The sequence below is a fragment of the Monopterus albus genome, unplaced genomic scaffold (assembly GCF_001952655.1).
Source record: "Monopterus albus unplaced genomic scaffold, M_albus_1.0 scaffold125.1, whole genome shotgun sequence".
Lineage (NCBI taxonomy): Eukaryota > Metazoa > Chordata > Actinopteri > Synbranchiformes > Synbranchidae > Monopterus > Monopterus albus.
In genome coordinates this window covers 280,070-299,980 of record NW_018128005.1, presented here as the reverse complement: position 1 = coordinate 299,980, position 19,911 = coordinate 280,070, and the positions used below count along the sequence as shown (strand labels likewise).

At 41.2% G+C, this 19,911-nt stretch overlaps 1 protein-coding gene across 4 annotated transcripts in view; it reads left to right on the top strand.

Moving 5' to 3' along the window:
* LOC109967078 (enhancer of polycomb homolog 1-like) overlaps positions 1-19,911 on the top strand; it is a 32,369-nt gene that overhangs the window by 10,806 nt on the left and 1,652 nt on the right. For 3 of the 4 annotated variants that reach the window (XM_020612421.1, XM_020612420.1, XM_020612419.1), the window contains 12 exons: positions 5,071-5,230; positions 9,390-9,535; positions 9,767-9,973; positions 12,086-12,234; positions 12,526-12,673; positions 12,794-12,958; positions 13,114-13,203; positions 13,700-13,848; positions 14,054-14,481; positions 17,933-18,054; positions 18,178-18,316; positions 19,269-19,623. In XM_020612421.1, coding sequence (XP_020468077.1) covers positions 5,131-5,230; positions 9,390-9,535; positions 9,767-9,973; positions 12,086-12,234; positions 12,526-12,673; positions 12,794-12,958; positions 13,114-13,203; positions 13,700-13,848; positions 14,054-14,481; positions 17,933-18,054; positions 18,178-18,316; positions 19,269-19,623 — 2,198 coding nt within the window. In that variant the 5' untranslated portion in view covers positions 5,071-5,130. The remainder of the gene's footprint in view (positions 1-5,070; positions 5,231-9,389; positions 9,536-9,766; positions 9,974-12,085; positions 12,235-12,525; positions 12,674-12,793; positions 12,959-13,113; positions 13,204-13,699; positions 13,849-14,053; positions 14,482-17,932; positions 18,055-18,177; positions 18,317-19,268; positions 19,624-19,911) is intronic. The other variant, XM_020612423.1, reaches the window with a different exon arrangement.

Genomic DNA, 19,911 nt, shown 5'->3' with positions numbered 1-19,911 from the left:
ATATGGAACCATATAAAATAGAATGCAGTAGAACAGCTGCTTCTCTCTTCGATGCCTCTGTGAGCATCTTTAACATTGAAAGGTTTTTCTGTGTATTGTTATTGAGGCTCTGTGTTTGGCAGTGGGGCTCTCACAAAGTGCAATCAGTGTATAGGAGTCTTTGCAGTATCTAAACAACCTGAAGTTGTGTAGTGTGTACTGAACCACACAACAATGTTTTGTGCAGTCTTGCATTAACAGATTAAAATAGTTGGGCTACTACTAACCTACTTGGCTGACCCATACAAATGTATTTACCTCCTTGAGTCTGCATGGCAGTATATTTGAGTGGAGACCGAGATACCTGCATGGTGCCTTGTTAGTGACGAGATGTCCAGTGATGCAGTAGGAATTTGTCAATGGCCAGATGTGACCATATGTTTTATACTAAAGATATTCATGCATTGTAATATTTTTGACTCTACTGGAACATTGATGGATGCCAAAAAGCTATCCACATTAAGTGGTGACGTAACGTTCTGTTTCCAGGCCCAAACTTGGGTTTGTTTGTTCTTCTCTTCTTTTTAGAATCAGCTTTATTGGCCAGGTGTGTCGGACACACGAGGAATTTGACTCTGGTACATTGGCTTTCAATGCCTGTACATATCCCCATGCAAGGGGCAAGTAAACAGTAAACCAACATAAGGCTAGTATAACAAAACAAGCAGTATTAACAGCAACAAACAGTGCAAACAATGCCAAATAAGCAGTATAAACGGGTGGTAAACAACAAAGGAATGCTCATTGTGCAATAAATAAATATGCCACAATGTTGATTTCCCCATTGTTTGTTTCAACAGATCTGAATCAAAATCACCAGTCCACTGTCATTTTACTGCTTCATCTTGAGATGAGAAGGAGAAAAAGAAATGGCTAAAAGTGCCCCGTTTGGCTGTTTTGTATGTAGCTAGCTAGTTGGCATGAAGTTAACAAACATTGTACATCAGATAAACATAATGGTAAAGGGAACAATTAAAAATAATAAATTAGACATAACTCTATGGGTTGTATATTGGAATAAATGTATTATTACATGCAATAAAGTTTGGTTATTATGCCACCAGGTGAAACAGCACAATGACTATTCTTAATTTCAATCAAGACTTTTCTTTCTTTAACTCCCATTGATGCCTAACAAATGTTATTGTGTAGTGGATGACGGGCTCTGCTGTTTGGACCTGGAAGTGGAACATTATGTTGTGTTTAAAGTGGATAGGTGACTGGTATTTCGCATAAAGCTTTCGTCAGGGTTTATTTATACAACAAGGAGTTTCATAAAAACTCTCATCCAGCTGACAGTTGCGCTATTACAGATCTGGCACTATTTAAGACCCACCTAAATATCTTTATTTACCTTGGCTTTTATTGCCCAGTAGTGCCCTGACACTTTTTGTCTTGACTGTTTTTAACTCTTAATATGTTATTGTGTAAAGCACTTGTGTCAACCCCCAGTCGTATTAAACTATGTGAGTAAATGTTGTTTGGAGTTGACATATACTTTGATAGAAAGTTGCGACAAATAAAACCTCAACCTTTATGAAACACTTCCACAATGGGAAAGATAGCCAGACTAGCTGACCGTACACATATGTTAGACAGATGCTTGCATACGGGACAAACATAGCCAGAAGTAAAGTCAGTATGAAGGGTTGTCATTACCTGTGAAAAAAGAAGCTCTGGCCTGATTGAGTTTTGGGGTCAGCCCAGGGAGTAAGGCAATTTAGAATCAAATTCAAACTGCAGTCGCTCTGTCAATGTTGACACCAAGGGCTGAATTGGAATGAAGCTGTTCAGTTTATGCAAATGTAGTGTATCTGCAAGGTTTCTTCCTGTGCAGTGGCTTTGTGATAACATAGAGGTGTGACGATTCACCATGGTTTGCTTGTGGGACCATTCCCCCTGGGTTGCTTCAGGCTTTTTTTTTTTTTTTTTTTTTTTTTAATTGGGTGGTGAATAGTCTAAGTATTTTATTAAGTCATCAACAAGCTGGAACACTAATGAGAAGAACACACTTCAAGAATCATCTAGGCTAGTAAGCAGAGGTTTGATTTGTATAAAAATACACAGAATACCTACACAAAATTTAGTTGGTTTCTTTTCATGTAAATTGCAACCACAACAGACCAGTGGGCCTAACACGGCGTCACACTTATTCATGTAAGCATTAAGACTCATTCATGCCCTCGGCCTACTTTCCTTAGGCACAAATATTCCTTGACTGCTCCTCCACCCACCCTCATGTCTGCGACAACTGCATTGAAAATACTAAACACACAACTTGTCTCCAGAGAGCTGCAAGATGCTTTTGTTGACAGGCTGCCTGCCAGTGGCTCAGTGCCCAGCTTTGGGCCAAAGGCTCTACTACTACGACTGACTGGAACTATTAGACAAGCAGCCTGCCAGCAAACCAGTTAGCCCACTATCCAGCTTGTCTTCCTACCTTCCGGCACATTCCCCATCAGCAGGCTTGGCAGCTTCAGGCTGTCCTCGCACTTGTGGCCTGCAAAAACCGCCAATACACAAAATGGTCTTAACCAGTTAATGGGAAATTGATTAATATCAAGGATTTTAACACCTTAATGTTATTTACATGATACAATGCCCATATGTACAAGTGTGCATGTATAGGGGAGGCATCTTGCTCAAAGGGGGCGGCTGTGGCTCAGGAGGTAGAGCGGGTCGTTTCCTAACCGGAGGATTAGCGGTTCAAATCCCGGCTTGTCCAGTCAACATGTCGAGGTGTCCTTGAGCAAGGCACTGAACCCCCAGTTGCTCCCGGTGATGTCACCGGTGTGTGAATGCGCGAGTGCTTGGGAGTGCGAATGGGTGAATGGCCAAATAATGTGAAAGCGCTTTGAGTGTGCTGTAAAAGCATAGAAAGGCGCTATACAAGTATAAGACCATTTACCAAAGAGCATATTACTGAACATGGAGTGCTAACCTTGTTGCAAGACATTTTAATGAGTTAAAGCACCCTATGTCGTTATTTTTCACAGGCATGGAGGCAGCCAAGCCTAGCGTAAGAGGTGGTAACACTAATCTTTTTTAGGAAAAAAGGCATTTTGGATTTGTGACTTTGAGGGTTTATTTATTTTTGCGGTTGTGATCTCTTTTGCATTTGTGTTTGGGAAGGCCCATGGTGTTTTGTGGATTGGTTGGACTGTTGGGGATGTTGTGGCTCTGCCCCTGAATGTGCATTTTCTTATACATTGATCAGATGTGGTATGAGCTGTAGACACCTGGTGCTCCGCTATCAAATTTGACCCTTGAATGTGATTGTCCTGTGGCGCCATGAACATTTATCTAGCCCACCTATGTGCATGTTGACATGCATCTGAATTTTTTTTTTTTTTTTGTCTTATTTTGGATTGTTTATAGAACTCTCTGCTTTTAGCAGACCCTGACAAAGGCTTCATGCTCAAAACACTGCAGATGTTGCTGGACTTTGTGTATTCCCATATATTAAAATTTAAATATGAGAGTCAACAAAACCTTGACTGGCACTGTGGATGTTATTTTGGTTCTGTTTCACCTGTTTTCACAGACTTTTATAAGGTCTGGGTGCCAAATGTTACTCATGGTGTAACTGGATAATTGTCAGTTTCCCTGCAGCTCAGTGTGCAGGTGTACATGTGACTCGTGTTTACATGAGTCACTGTGTTTTCCCCTCAGAATGACAGTGTACCAGATATTATTTTTCAGTTGGGAAATGTTTTGTTTAGCTTGCTGCAGCCGTTGTGAAGTTTCACCTTTTACTCTTGTTTTTTTTTTAAGGACCAGCGGTATCCAATATTTACTAAACCTCCAGTTGGTGTTTCCTTTCTTATTCCTGTTTTTCTTAGATTTGACACAAACTAGTTCTAGACTGGCTTATCAACTTTAAACATTCCCTTTTTCAGTCATCTGTTTTGTATGATTTTTTTTTCTTTCAGATTAAGTGCAATTCTTGTTCAGTTCGACTTTTGAAATCCTGAGATCGATCTTTGCATTTTGCTCCTTCTCAGTAAAAACGTACAACTGTTCTAAATGTTACAAGTATAGAAAGGTTACTTGTTGTAAGCGGCTCAGTTTGGACTGCACATTGTGTAAAATGTCTTTGTGGAAAGCGAGTTATTACTTGTAAAAAAAATGGTGTAGGCGATAGCTGGGTGTATTAGCAACATTGAGTCACGACGGATCGTGAACATGCCACAATTGACGGACTATCATGACTCAGGATGATTAGCTGACTGTTAACCTGTAGCGGGCCTAGAGATCCCATTAACAAGAGGGACAGACTGAAGAAAGACTCGGCACACTGATCTGACCTCCTGGGTTTACTCTGAACAGATATCATCTCTAGTTACAAGATGTGAGGCCATGGAAGTCAAGTGAACAGTTGTGGATCCTACTTTATTCAGTCAGTCCCTGTTGAGGAGCCAACATCAGCTAGCAGCTGTCTGCAGTTTATCTTGTCTGGGCTCAAACCCACCATTAAAGTGGCTGTCTGTGAAGCATCGGCTACTGTATGTAGCTGTATGGGAAAGCATTTTTTTTTTTTTAACGATGCATAATGATGACATCCTTGTTAATGGTGAACTCTTTTTTTTTTTTTTTTTTTTTTTTTTTTTTTTTTTTAATTCTTCTTACTCCGCTGTTTTGCACTGGTAGGCCTAAAAATATACATTACCAGGCAAAAGTGTGGACACACTTTGCCATTTAGTTCAATGGATAAGTGTGTTCCAACTTGATTAGCAGTGTAGATGTCATGTTTTAGTAATTTTGCATTTGCCAAGGAGAATAAATCCCTGGCCCACAACATTGGAACTAGGAAATGTTTACAGTTTCGTCCATAATGTGAACTTCAAATAGTTTTATACTCAAGGAAACAGCATTGCTTACTTGCTGAATGTAAAAATAAAAAAGGTTCCCAAGATTCTGAGAAGTAATCAGCATTAATGTCCAGCCTCTTTTTAACCATACAAATCTGTAGGAAGAGAACATCCATCCTCAGTGGTCCACATTGTCTCATATCCATCTTTGTGTTTGCAGGAACATCATCTCCAGCGGGCCATCTCTGCACAGCAGGTATATGGCGAGAAGCGGGACAACATGGTCATCCCAGTCCCCGAGGCGGAGAGCAACATCACCTACTACGACTCCCTCTATCCTGGGGACTACAAGATGCCAAAGCAGCTAATTCACATACAGCGTAAGTGGGTTTCTTAATCACAAATATGTGATGTAGTAAGCACACTAAATAAATTAAATGAAGCAGTTCAGGGGCCTCACTTGTTTCATTATGTTGTAATGGTGTTCTTTTGAATGTGTTAGACACTATGGGGATGTTGCTCGAAATTGTAAGCAACAGTGTGCAGACTATTTCAGATTATTGTGTTTTGTTTTTTTTATGAGGCACTTATTTGTAAATCATCATTTTAGCCTTTGTCTTGTTTTTTGGCTCATATTACCTTTTGGTATATAAAGCTGAGTAATAAGTTCCTGTTCAGAACTGTCCTGACTGAGCAAAAGGGTAACCTGAAGTGACATCTAAATATGTGATGCATTAAAACTGACACATTAAATGAAGCAAAAAAAAGTTAAGAAATGCTGATTCTCTTCAGTGACTCAAGACCACTGGTGGAGAAGCGGTTCTGTTGTTTCTGACAGTTGTTGATCCATTTAATGGCATCAGGCATGTGCTTCCTGAGCTTGTACTGAGTTGTCTTATGTATGTCAAAGCAAATGAGTTTGAGAGATTGCCTAGTTCACTAACGATATCAAAGAAATGAGTTTGCTAGATTGATGAGTTCAGTAAATCTGTCTGTCACAAGTGGTTGCCACGACTGCTTCTCAAAGTAAAGTGGGCACTTATCAGTTGAAAGCTGAAATGACAAATGTTTTGCCCTGTCAAACTGCCTTCAGACTGATTTCAGGGTTTCCTCAGAGGTGTAGAATGAAATGTAAAAAAAAAAAATCATTTCTACACACAGTTTTTGCACAAAAATATCCAAGGTTCTACAAATATAGTATGTCTGTTTCCATTAGTATCAGCCATTTGCTTACTTATCTACTCTGATTTCACATGGTGCCAATAGATATGATTGAAAACCATCTCAATAAATCTTCAGATAGTAAAAGTGAATTAAAATGGTGAAATTCCTGTATATAAATGCCCCAGTGTATGTTAACTGTAGATTCCATCCACTCTACTCCATCACACTGAAAGCAGCATAAAATGAGAAGGTGAATTTGCTTTAACTAAATTGAAACTGGGGTTAACTGAATTAACACACTGACTTACAATACTCCCACCTGTGCATTGTTTGCTCTATAGGTACAGTAGCTGTGTGTGCTTGAATAGCCGGTTTAATTTGACTTTGGCAGATGTGGCAGTGTTCATGCCATGTGACACATTGCTGCTGAATTGAAACAAAAATACCAGTGGGTGTGAGTTTGTTCTGCAGTGTAGTCACATCAATGTATTTAAATATACTGTAGCTGTCTCACTGGTCAGAGGTCGGAGACAAAGTAGAAGACTGAAATACCTAAAGTGTAGTGAGTGAATAGTTGTGTTCTGTCTCTTGAATCACTAATAGTCTCCAGTTAAGTCTCCTGATAATCATGTAGTGCATTCCTCACCTTCATGTCCAGCAGATCCTGGATGGGCTGTACTCTTAAAGCAGTGCTCTTTTAGCTCATGCAGAGATGATGTACAGCACATTTACATGAACAAAGATGTATCTGAGGCTACAACTAGGCTATCTCACTTGGCATTTCAGCTTGTTTGAACTGGTCGATCTTTATTGCACATCTGTCGCAACTAGGTGTTTTAGCTGGGGCTATAATAATGTGGCTGACTGTATTGGCCTCTCCTTTCTCCTGCTGTTGCATTTTAAGGTTTCTTTAGCTCTGTGGCCTTTCAGGTGAAATCTTAGGTTAATGTGTGGCTAGTTTTTGCATTCTGCAAGAATTATGGCGGTCCCTTCACACTCCCTCACCAGTCTAAGGGCATTCATCCCCTAGTGCATCATAAAATTGCTCTGAATATTCTCTGTCATCCAGTTTCTCTCAGCTGTCTGCCACCTAGTCACTGCAGCTGGTGTTCTTTTGGTTGGAGCCGTTTTCCTTAGTTGAGGTTGTGCGTGTCTACAGGTAGGCCCCGCTCTGGTTTAACTTCTGTTACTGCAGACAAAATGTACCATTATTTCTCTGTCATTGTGTGTAGTAGCAGTACAGTTTAGTCACTATATGTATGGCTGAATTCATTTGTCCTGCATAAAAAAATGCGGGCCTGCTCATTCATTTGAATAGAGGAAGTGTGTCTAGTAAGGTTCTCCACTGGCCAATCACTTAAATGCAAACATGCATTCCTGGTCGATTGCTTTGTAATATGAGCACCGTGCTTTTGCTGTTTATCTCAGTAGTCGTGACCACAGATGAATCAGTTGCCACTGTGATAGCTCTCCACAGTCCTGACTGCATTACAAACCACTGTGGTGTGTTTTGGCATCTAAAAATATTTGAACATATCCATTCCTTTAGCTGGACTTCCCAGATTGTATTTCATTGTCTCACTGGTACATAGAACAACAATGCAGCCCATGCAGTGTTTTTCATACAGGACAAATGTCTGTGTGAATCCCGCCTCAGGAGTGTAGCAGTAAATGTCATTGACTTACACTTGTTGTGCTTCATGGGACAATTATCTTTATTTACACACATATCAGGCTGCATTTTGATGAGATACTTAGCAGTGCTGAAAACCTGGTCATTAAATGAAACAAAGTCTTGCTGAGTAGAGGATGAACTTTGTACATGGCTGCACACAGACTGACACTGAATGCATATTAAATAACTAATTATTTTTCTGAAAAGCACTTGAGTGGCCTTGGTGGTTGTATTGCTAAGCAACCATCTGTGTATGTCTGACATAAAAATGTATTAACTGGCACCACACAGAGGAACCTTTTTTTTTTTTTTAATCTTCAAAACAGTGGCTGTGAATTGTGGATTTTATGACATGCTAGTCAGCAGATGGAAATGTTATTTTCTGACTTGTTTGATGGGTAGAAGAGTGTGTTGTTGTGCTTCAATACGTTGCCAATAATAAAACTAAGCTAGGATTCTTGTTATATTTTACAGTGAATTCTCAGCAGTGACTTGAAGTGAACTTGGTTGGAAACTGGCTAGATGAGGAAGACTGCCTGCAGTGTCCTCAGTCATTACCAGGCCAATTTAACTTAATGCTAGCTTTCAACTGTGAGTTTGCTGTGAGGGGCCGTTCACATGTCACATCTTTTGCGTGCTCAAATTTTATTATTTTAATTGGACATGCGCAACAAGCACGCTCACAATAGAGAGGGATGCTGTCACAACGCTTATGTGTTGCAAAGCACCTGTTCTTCCATGGGCGTCTAAATTCATGAGCCCAAAAATGTACGTTCTTCCTCCTCTGTGCCAGTATCATAGTTTTGACTGTTCATTAATATTTGTCTTTTCACCCACTCATTCCACATCACTTTGGATTAGGGATGTCCGATACCACCCTCTAGTACTTGAAAAAGTTGATCGGTACTGTGTACCCATACCACTTACTGGCAACATTGTTTCAACCTCATGCTGGTTGAGAGGCTGCAGTTCTCAGCATGTACCTTTTTTTTAATTAAAAAAAAACAATTTTTACTGCCGATTGTGTTTTTGTTTTGTTTTTAGAATTCTGGGCAGCGGGATTGTGGTATTTTCATCCTAATAAAGGGCTGCACTCCTCCAAAGGTTGAGCTACACTATTTCAGTATGTTGTGTAGTAGGCTGTAGAAATTTAGTTGAAGTGGTGGAAGGGCTTATCACAGGAAGTTGTAAGTTAATTTGCATCCTGATATTTATTCACAATCAAAGTAAATCACGAAATTAAGAATGGTCTTTAAAGTGCTGCATTTTTTTATAGTAAAAGCGCTGCATTGTTAAACAGGTGTTGCACTCGTACGGTACTCCGATGTAAGTACTGGTTCTGAAAGCAGTTGTATCGGTGCTTCGACCAATTATTCCTACTTGGAATAAATGTACCAGAGAAATTTCACACATGAGGACCAGTGGAACATGTATAGGAGAAATGGAGAAGAAGAAAACACACAGAAGCCTATTAAGTTCCAAGAATTTAGATAATCTCATGCTGAAGTCTTTAATTAGTCAAATCATTTTATCCATTTTATCCATAAATATTTTTATACTCAAATTCCTTTCCCCCGTTCACAACTTTCCCAACAATTTAAAATGTTATTACATTAGTTACAAATCTGCAGTGTTTTATCAGCCCTCAACCTCCTCTCTCCTTGTCTGAAGTAGCGTTGCTCTCATCTACCTCCTTGCAGCTTTCAGCTTGGACACAGAGCAGCCTGACTATGACCTGGACTCAGACGACGAGGCTTTTGTCAACAAGCTGAAAAAGAAGATGGAGATCAGCTTCCTACAGTTTGAGGAGATGATTGACCGGCTGGAGAAAGGCAGTGGACAGCAGGTTGGCATCATTTCTTCGTCTACCCCCAGCCTATAAAATATGTTACAGACCAACGCACAATGAGCTTTTGAAAAAGAGTGACACCTGCATTAAATAGCTGGTAACACACAATAGAAACCAATTAATGGTAAGACGGCATCAGCATGAATGCCTTTCACAACAGATTTGTCACCGTCACCACTGTATAAATGCATCTTATTTAACTAAATATAACTCTTCTGTACCCGTCAGTTGGTGAGTCTCCCTGAGGCCAAACTGCTGCTGAAGGAGGACGATGAGCTCATCAAGGAGGTCTTCGACTACTGGAGCCGCAAGAGGAAAAACAGCAAGGCCAACTCACTCATCCCCACTGTCAAGCAGGAGAAGCGGGATGGCTCCAGCACCAGTGACCCCTACGTGGCTTTCCGACGGCGCACAGAGAAGATGCAGACCAGGAAGGTCAGTAGTCTCTCACTCACTGTTTTAGTGGCAGCTTGCCAGTGACCGCTTGTTTCTACTAGAGCCATCTCTGCACTGGTTCAGTTGTACTGCTACTAAACTGTGATGGGTGATCACAGTACCAATTGTGTACATATAGATTGAGTGTCACTGAAATCAGTTGTGTGGGTTTTTTTTTTTTTTCCCCTCCCCCTTAATTGTTCAGTTCACTTTTGGTTTGATTTTGGTGCAAAAGTGCACACACACAGAATTGTCAACTATTCAGAGCGGAGGTCAAAACTAAAACCACTTATTGTCAGCACATGTAGGTTTTTATAAATGGTCATTAGTCATAAATAACAAGGTGTCTCCACCCAGGTTATAAATGATCTAGCAGTTGTAAAGCTGCCATATCATTAGTTGCTTCAAAAAGTGACACCTTCTCATACCTTGTTGAAGGAAATATTTGCATCAGATTAAACAGGCTTCCTCCTTGAATGAATTTTCACGGTGATTATATTTTGCCGCAACACAAACTGACAAAGAAGAATGCATCCTTCACTCAGTGTGTCAGCACATAGCTTTGTGATGGTCTCTGCAGCTTTTATTAATAGAATGCATTAAAACAGGGGACATTGACTTTGCCCAAAGGGCCTGAATTTTTCTCAGCAGACAGATTTACAGATCAAAAAAAAAAAAAAGGCCTAATTACCATAATGTTGTCTTTATTGTTCTGTATCAGTGTAAACTAACACCTAGGCCTACTGAGGTGTTAAATAAGAGCATGTAGGACTGAACTAAATGTTAACTGAGAATGAGATTATTCCCATTCTTGCATGAAGACACAGCATGAGCTGCACTCCATTTTTAAAAGCCTATCCTAAGAGCAGTGTGTCAGTTACATTGTGCCTTTTAAATCCACAGACAATATTTACACACTGTCGCACACAATAACATGGGAAAGCAGCTCGAGAGCCATGGTAAATACCCTGCAGTTGTCTCGATCAGTCTGTGCAGGAAAGGTCTGTCTGACCTCACTGTGCACTGCTGTTACAATTTCTTCAAATTAACAAGTTTAACAAAGACAGACATTGGCTATAACCATGGGGGTACTTTTTTTTTTTGTGTGTGTGTTTTATGACTCCATGTTCCCAACAAAAGCAAAGTGGGCGACGCGTTTACCATCCTTCACACTCCGATAAACCGCAGTCTGTTTCTGGTGTTGGATCACTTTTGGTACAACAGCATAAATGCACCGATTACAGTACATTTTTAGTGTATTACTTTAGGAGCACTCCAAGACCCCGTGTATTTCACACAATGCCTAAAACTAGTCTGGGGGCTACTGCTCTTCACTGCACAACCAGCAAAGCAAGCGCAGCTTTGTGAGCGAGGTGCACCCGACTTCTGTGTCGGGTTGTGTAGGCTGCTCGCTAATAAGAAGCTGACAGAAGGATTTATGGCTTTAGAACCCATGAGTTGAATGCACATATTTGGGATCAGTAAATCATTTCAAATTTATTTTCATCTCAGCTGCTTTTGAGATTTTGGTAGAAAAAAAGTTTGGATATTCTAAATACCAGCATACGGGTGGCGAATTAATGTTGTTGAGGAAAGAGGCTTGATTCCCTGATCAGAAATGTGTAGATGGAAGCGTTGCACCTCTTAAACATTTACCCAAGTTCATTACTTTACTTGTGGTGCTCAACACAGTGCAAACATGGACCCCATGAAACTGTAGTTTCTTCAGTCCTCTTCTTAAGGCTATATCTGCCCCCAAGTGGTCATTTGAAGAATTTATCCTTGACGTGCTTTAAACATGTTTGTAGCTTGTTTGCCCTTTGTCCAGGTTAGGTCCTACATGTTCAGAATACTAATTCATTTAATTGTGTCAGGTGTTACTTTCTACATTTGAGCATCATAAATCAACTTGTAATATAGTCACTACTGCAAATTTAACTACTGTAATTTGACAATTTTTGGAGACAGTTGCTGTATTGTTTTAGTGTAATGCTCAAACATGTAAATGTGTGATGTATTAAATTTAGATCAAATTATTACAGGCTGGATACTGCGTTTTTCTTTTTTCTTAAAAGAGCTTTTCTTATACCTTTTCCACTGTTCATCGTTCAGAACCGTAAGAATGACGAGGCATCCTATGAGAAGATGCTGAAGCTGCGCAGGGATCTCAGCCGAGCCGTCACCATCCTGGAAATGATCAAGAGGAGGGAGAAGAGCAAGAGAGAGCTGCTGCACCTCACACTAGAGATCTTTGAAAAGAGGTGAGTCTGCCTCTGGGCATGCCCACAAAATGCATTAGTACAGAAATAAAGCAGGGTGATGTTTATAAAGGGAGAAGTCAACTAAATGCTCAGTGTGAAAATGAGATAAAAGAAATGTTAAAGCAGCTTTTTTCCACTTGTATGGTACTGTGCAGTTTGGCACAGTCATTTGAGGGGAAGGCCTACCACTTTGTCAAATAATGACATGGTTTGAAATGTTTAGATGTGTTGATCAGTCAGAGACTGGTGAAAAACTGTTTTGGCTAATATTTATTTCCTTTTCTTTTCCAGGAACGTCATGTCAGACTTTGGTGGTGAGGTAATGGCAGAGGTTCTAGCTGAACGAGCGCTGGTGAGGCCGCAGATCATTCCCCTGGTCCCGCTCACCAACCAGTACCGACACCAGGACCACATGGACCTCAAGGACTACAAGTCCAAGGTGAGGTCCTCTTATTAGCAACATGACTCTGGCACAGGTCTAGATCATTTGTGAAAGCTGTGCTAAAACTGTGCTTTTACGGTGCTCTTGACTTGACTTATCTCTTCTTTCCTCTTGTAGCCTGAGAAGATGGAGGTTCCTCGGCAGAAAAGGAAGTATGAGAAGAAGCAGAAGGTGCTGCCTCTGTCATCGGGCACCCCCCACCACCCTGGTCCTGTCGTCTTCAATGCCAAGGACCTCAACCAGTATGACTTCCCCAGCTCTGATGACGAGCCCTTCTCCCAGGTACATGGGCACTTGAATGCACTCATCCAAGTAAAGTTGAGCACAAACAGTAGACTGTGTGTCTCAATTAATGCATCTTGTAAACCAGAACCTTTGGCTTGAGAGTTAGAAATTCTGCATTTTCACTGACGTGTGAATGATCTCTGTCCCCACAGCTACACTCAGGCTCATCAGAAGCGGAGGAGGAGAATGACCCAGATGGTGCCTATGCCTTTCGCAGGAAGGCAGGCTGCCAGTACTATGCTGTGAGTAACATAACTGTTTGGTCATTCACTAAGTTTATAATGAAGTCCATTGCTTACACTTTCTGTAATAAAGCATGTAAATCCTAGTGGTAGGGTTATGGGAGGCATACTGCCTTAAAGTCCTCATAGGTACATCAGTAGTGGGAAATGTTCTTCCTCCAACTTGGTTAAGGTCCTTGCTTTACGTTAAGGTCACAGGGTCTATTTAATAATCTTTGCATACTGGTTACAACAGGAACAAATATTCATGTTGTCATTGCTTAAATGCCACATGGCTAAAATCATTGTTGGTTTTTAGAATTTACAACTTGTAGTAGAGGGTAGCATTTTACAGTCAGCAGATTTAAGCTTTGTCAGTAATTTAGGATTTTACTGTGTACTCCTTAGTGCAGTATTTACCGGGCTCAAAAGCAACTGCTCACCGATTTGCAATTATCGGAGGCATTGTACTCTTGACAGTGAAACGCGTGCGACTCAGCAGCCTTTCTGTCTCCAGGCTCGTCAGGATCGTGTGGGTAGCTGGCCGTGGTGTGGTCCCTGGGAAGGCGGTTTGGCAGAAGCTCGTTTTCGCTACAGTTTCACAACGCTTACAGTGCCGCGGCGCTGCTTGGGTATGGCTCGACGACGTGTGGGACGAGGCGGAAGGTCAGTTAAATCTCCTGTTATCATACCATATGAGAACTTGATTATGAAAATAAATAGCTGATGCACTAGTATAAAGACTTGGGAAAAGGCTTTGATTTCATGAACCTTAGAAGGAAGCTGTAAGAATGCCGGACAAATGAGGCTAGGTATCATATTGACATGTTTGTGTTAAAGCTCAAGCGCTCACTTTCATCTCCTCTCTCAGGGTTTTGCTGGACAGGGCGTGCACGGACTATGACGGCACTTTCCATAGACCAGATCCAGAAGTACTCGACCTGCCGCTCCCTCCCTCTCCTCCTACTCCTACTGCTATGTCACGCTCGCCGGCCGCTGACAAGTTTGCCAGTACCTCAGAAACAAATACCTCAGACAGAAGTTCCTCCTCGTTCAACCCCTCTCTTTCCTCTCCCTCTTCCACGGACCTCAGTCAGATACTGTTGAATATAAAGTCATGCCGATGGAGGCATTTTAGACCACGGACACTACCACTACATGAACTGGATAACGCCCACCCGCTGTTCAGGAGACTGAGTCACAGCCTGAAGCACCCAGTCTCTGTCGCCACAGCTGGGGGACAGCCGTTTGGCTGTCAGCGCCTGGGCAGGGTTGTCCCTGCACCTGCACCCGTTGCTGGTAAGTGGCTTACCCACCTTCAAACACACATTGTGGTTACATTCTGTCAGGCATGGTTGGAGTAATTGTTTTACAATTCTGGCAGCTTAGGTTTGCTGGGCATCATATCTGTTTTAATACAAGTGACATATTTAATTACAAAAACATCTTATTTAAAATAGGACAAATGTACATGGATAACACCCACCTCTAGTGCCACTTGTCTTTTGTTTTAGAACCCATTTTAAAGGGTTTGTGTCCTCATTTTTCCAAAACACATTTGGTTTTTCTGCCCAAGCTGTTAGCTGAAGATTGAGGTAAAGAGCCATCACTCTGTTAACACCACTAAATAATTAGCGAACTGAGTGCTTCTGTCATTCCACTAACTCCAACAGAGTGAGACGTCTTTACAAGTAAAAATATCAGTTGATCTCACATCAATGATGGAATTGTAGCACATTCTGTGTATGTGCAAATGGTTATGAAGATCTGTCATCAATTCATCTGTTAGATTAAAAATACATTGGCTTTTTTTTGTTCGTTTTTTTTACCCCAAAGTACTGCCTGATGGGCAAAGAGGTACTTTTAGCTGCAGCACAATGTCATCCCCACCACACACACAGCGTATGTTTGCTGATTATTACCACAGAATACCCAGAGTCCAAAAATTGCCATTCGTGGCAACCCTAGTTACATGTTAGTCACTCTGTATAATCTGTTGTAATATGGCTGTTTTTAGTCCCATTGAAAACAGTTTGTTGCAAAGTTTTTGTATAATGGAAAGGTTAATTGCTCTTTTGTTACTGAAATATATTTCTCGAGTACCAGCAACTTAACTTGAATTTCATTACCTCTTGATTTGCCCGAACTTTAGAATAACTTAACTGACTAGGTACTACTCAAGCAAAGTAGAGAAATATTTGTATATCTTTAGAATTCATCTTTATATCTTTTATAATTTGGATGAGCCCTTTAAGAAGTACATTAGTTAAAGCTACAGTATGTAACTTAAGGTAGCACTAACATGAAACTCCTAATCTCCACTCTGCTCCGCCCTGCGCATCCTCGCTATCCTCTGCCACACTCTTCAGATATTTGTCATTATGAAATTACACTAAATGAAAATGCATCAGATTTCTAGAACAAAAATATTTGAAAAAAGTTGCATACTGTAGCTGTGAGAGAGGCACTTAGACTGTCCAATCACTACTTACTTTCTTTTTTTGTAATTGCTTGGCAGGGTTATTTCCCTTTGTATGCTGGGATTGTTTTAATTGAAGGACCAGTGTCCGCTGTGTCCTCGACATGCATTGTAAAAGTTTTGTTGTTGCTTGGTATTCAAGCAGTGTCATCTTCCACCCCACCCAGTCCACAAGGTGTCAATTAAAACAGAGTTTGATGGATTAATTAACAAGATGCACAGGATTTGTTTGGGTGTGTGGAATACAGACTTAAAGCCACAGGGTCCCTGGTGGTCCAACTGTGAGGGCAGCCAGGTAGAGGGTGTCTTCATGTTGATACAAGCAGCTTACAAGGGTTGTGTGCATTTTGACCTGCATGAAAACAAACCACCTATTGAGTTATTCTGGGGAAAAACTGATTGGCTTACAAAGTAGCTTCAAGAAACTAAAGGGGGCAAGGTTTTCTGTGCAGAGTAACTGGACTAGTAGTCAAGTCTACAGAAGTAGGTGTAAAGGTAGGTTGAAGGCAGTGCAGTGTTTTGATTAATTGAGGCGGGGTCATGACTGCATGAAGTGTGTTCCCGAACAAGGTGATACCAGAGGAAGAGCTGTGACTTTGAGATGCACAGTGCAATAAGGAATACTGGATCCTGTGAAGAAGAGAGCTGAAGAGAGCTGAAAGGCTACATGGAATAAGCAAATCAATACTGCACAGAGGTGCAAGGTCACATAATACCTTGAAATGTGGGAATAGGACTGCATAATCAATAGACAGCCAGAGAAGAAAGAGAGACTTGAAACCGTGTTGTTTACAGGCTAGGTGCTTGGGATGCAAATAAGGCTGTTGATGGAAAAACCTTAAATGCACACAAGGCTCCTGATGTCTGTGAGAAATCAGGTTACAGCAGTAAATTTGAGAATTGGTTTATTGGAGTAACATGGTTACAGTCGAACAAATGTGCTTACCTGCTGCTCAGTAATCAGATTTCTGTCCTACCCATCATGATATTTTTGAACCAAGGCCGGAATATTAACTTAAAGCCATATGAAGTTGCCTTGTCGCCATGTTGCATTTGCAATGTCACAATTAGGTGTGTAGTTAGAACTTGTGGTTAAGTTTGACAAAATGCACCTCTCACCATCTCTTTGAAGCACACTCAGCGGTTCATTGTCAGAGCAGTGCTGAACTGCATTTAACAGAAACGGCAGACCACAGACTCTTGACTTGAAGTGTGGGGAGATTCCCCAAAATGAGATTGAACACATTCATGTTCATATTTCTAATTCCTGGGGACCCGAGTGTTATTTTATAGAGAAGGTAAAGAGGGAAAACGGTGCATTCAAACAGCTTCATGCAATAGTGATGAGATTTGTTTGTGAAGTTAATCTTACCAAGACTTGATGGATGTTTTAGTATAAGATACCAAATTTGCCAGATTGCAAGAGGTAACAGGTGTTGACTGAATAGCTGTAATAAGTGTTAATTCTGACACTGGAATTAGATTTTTTTTTTTTCCATCTTTTGACAAAAATGCATTAGTTTGCCAAATTCTAGTCTTAAATTTTTTTTTTTGTCAAAAACTGTCTAGTTTTCATAATTTTTAAACATGTTAATTATTTTAATATTTACTGTAGACTATCTTCATCCTGTTTGTGTACAATTACCATGGTTACACGTGTTGTTCGCATCTGTCATGAAGTTTGTAAAAAACAGTATTTTAATCGGGGTCACGTTGAATCGTCATAACATTAAAACAGTGAGATCTCTGCAGTGAACATATAGAGATGATTTATGGTTGACTGCCCATATTAATCCTGAACCCGACTGATAGCAACACAAAAGATATGACTTAAAGGAACATTACTGTTACATTACATCTACATCCACAGCATTTCACGTTAAATCATCCTGTTTCGTGCAGCGTCCTGCTGCGTTTTCCTGGTGTGACCCAGCGGGTTTTGTGCCCCAAGTCTCTGGACTGGATGAACATGATTCATAAACCTGTTTCTTCCAGGAAGCGTTAAAGCCAGAGACAGAATGTTACTGAATGTAAGATGGTAATGAAACATCAAATATATGACGTCCTTCACGATCCTCATCCTGACCTGGTCAAACACCCCAGTGTTTTTTAAGAGAAAAGTTATTGAGCTTCCAAAACTAGACCAGACATGACTTGTTCATTCAGCACAAGCGCATCCTGAGCAGTAGCATTATTGCTTTACAACTGGGACAGTTTCAAATGTCTTTCTAATTTCCAGATTTGTAAGAATCAAACTTCTGTCCCTTTCAGTTTTGACAGCTGAACAGTACCAGCAGCATCAGGAGCAGCTGACCCTGATGCAGAAACAGCAGCTGGAGCAGCTCCAGCTGCAACAGCAAACCAACAGCACTGCCACTGCCAACAGCACACAGGTCAGTATCCTGGCTTTTGAGCCCACAGCAGACACTACACTTTGTCAGGTTGCTCTGTTTGCTCTTTAGGTTTTCATCCTCCACCTCTCATCAGTGACTGAAACCATTCTTCTGTCCTAACAGGGCCTGGCGAACACATTGGACCAGGTCAGCGCTCACTTTGCCGCCTCGGCCCTCGTCACCGCCGACCAACTGCTGGCTCTAAAAACCAAGGATGAGCTAGCCCTGGGAGGCGGAGTCAATGGCATCCTCTCCTCCTCAGGTATGATGACCACTGACAGGCCTAGTAGGCTGAGTCAGCAGACATGAGCCTTTAGAAAGCGGTGTAATTATTTTCAACAAAATTCATTTTGTCTTGACTGCAATTTGAGAATTTGGTTTCCATTTTAATTGTGCACAGTAATAAACATGCTTTATTTGTAGCATGTTTTTTTAATTGTTTGTCCTAAATGAATTCTGAAAACTAATACAATAGCAGTTTTACATTAACAAGAAAAACTAAAAGCCCTTCAGATTTTTAAAGTGCACTTCACCCGGTTGTAGCAATACAGTGACATTAAACAGACAAAGCAAACAATGAGGGTAAAGTAATTACTGTCTGAAACTGATAATGGGCTGTGCTGAGAGCAGCACAAAGCAGACAGAATAAAACCTGCAACACTAACCCAACAGCCACAACCATCTCAGGCAGCAGGCTTAGGAGATAAGTCACGATGGAGCTTTCATTTGAGATTGTTCTGCAGATGAAACTGGTGCACCCAGGGTCTGGTCTTTACAGATGCAAATACTGAATACTACAAGTCAGATGATCAGTGCAGAAGGTTTTTGTTCTAGCACAAACTTCCTTTGTGATTCAGGTGAAAAGGAATAAATCCATTACTACTATGAGACTTGTGGTCTCGTAGTAGATTAGTGGTGCATGTTATCCAGGTTTTAAAGTTAGGGTATGCATTGAGGTGGTTTGATAGGAAAACCTCTGAACCTCACACACACGTTCTCTGCTGATTATAAAGGATTACATTCATTCACCCTCTGAACATTAAGCTGCTTTAAGCTGTGTTTATACTTGAATGGTAATATTCAGTGCCAGTTTCCAACATAGATAACAGTATACTCTGAAGAACAGTTTATAATTAAAAATTTCTATCTCCAAATTCCACCCCTGTCAACCACCCCCACCTCCCTCTCACCCCCCACCTCATTTGAACCCTTAGGTGTCTGCAAGGGCTTGCACATCCCGAGCACAGTGTCCTCATCCCTCGCTGCCCCGGCTCCTCCGACCACTACCCCAATATCCACCTTGCTCTACCCCTGCACCACATCCGCTACCAGTAACAACAACGGCACCACTCACCCTGCGAACACCTCTAACACCACCACCACTCAGGTCCTGCTGGGAAACAACAGCAACCTTCGTCTGGGTGTTCCCACCGGCAAGCGCACCCACACCCCCCGGACGCTAAGCACCACCATGTCAACATCCGCCTTAAAGTACGCCCATGCAACCGCCAACTGTCAGAAACCCAAGGTCACAGCGGCCTCGGCCTCGCCACTGGACATAGTGCCCAGGTGAGAAAAAAAAACTGCAAAGGGGTTTGACAAGACTGAATGAGGAAATGGAAGACAAAGGCAGCTGTTGGTACCACAGACAATGTGTCATTGAAAACCATCACTACAGTATTCATGGGAGTACTGAATAGAATAAGATATCCTGTTTATACGCTCCATAGACAGAAAGCAGACTGGCTCCAACAAAAGAGAAGATGTTGGGCACTTGGCACTATATTTAACTTATTTGACCCACTTTTGAACTAAAGCAGGTTAAAAGTGCATTGTGTGAGATCCAGTGACATCTAC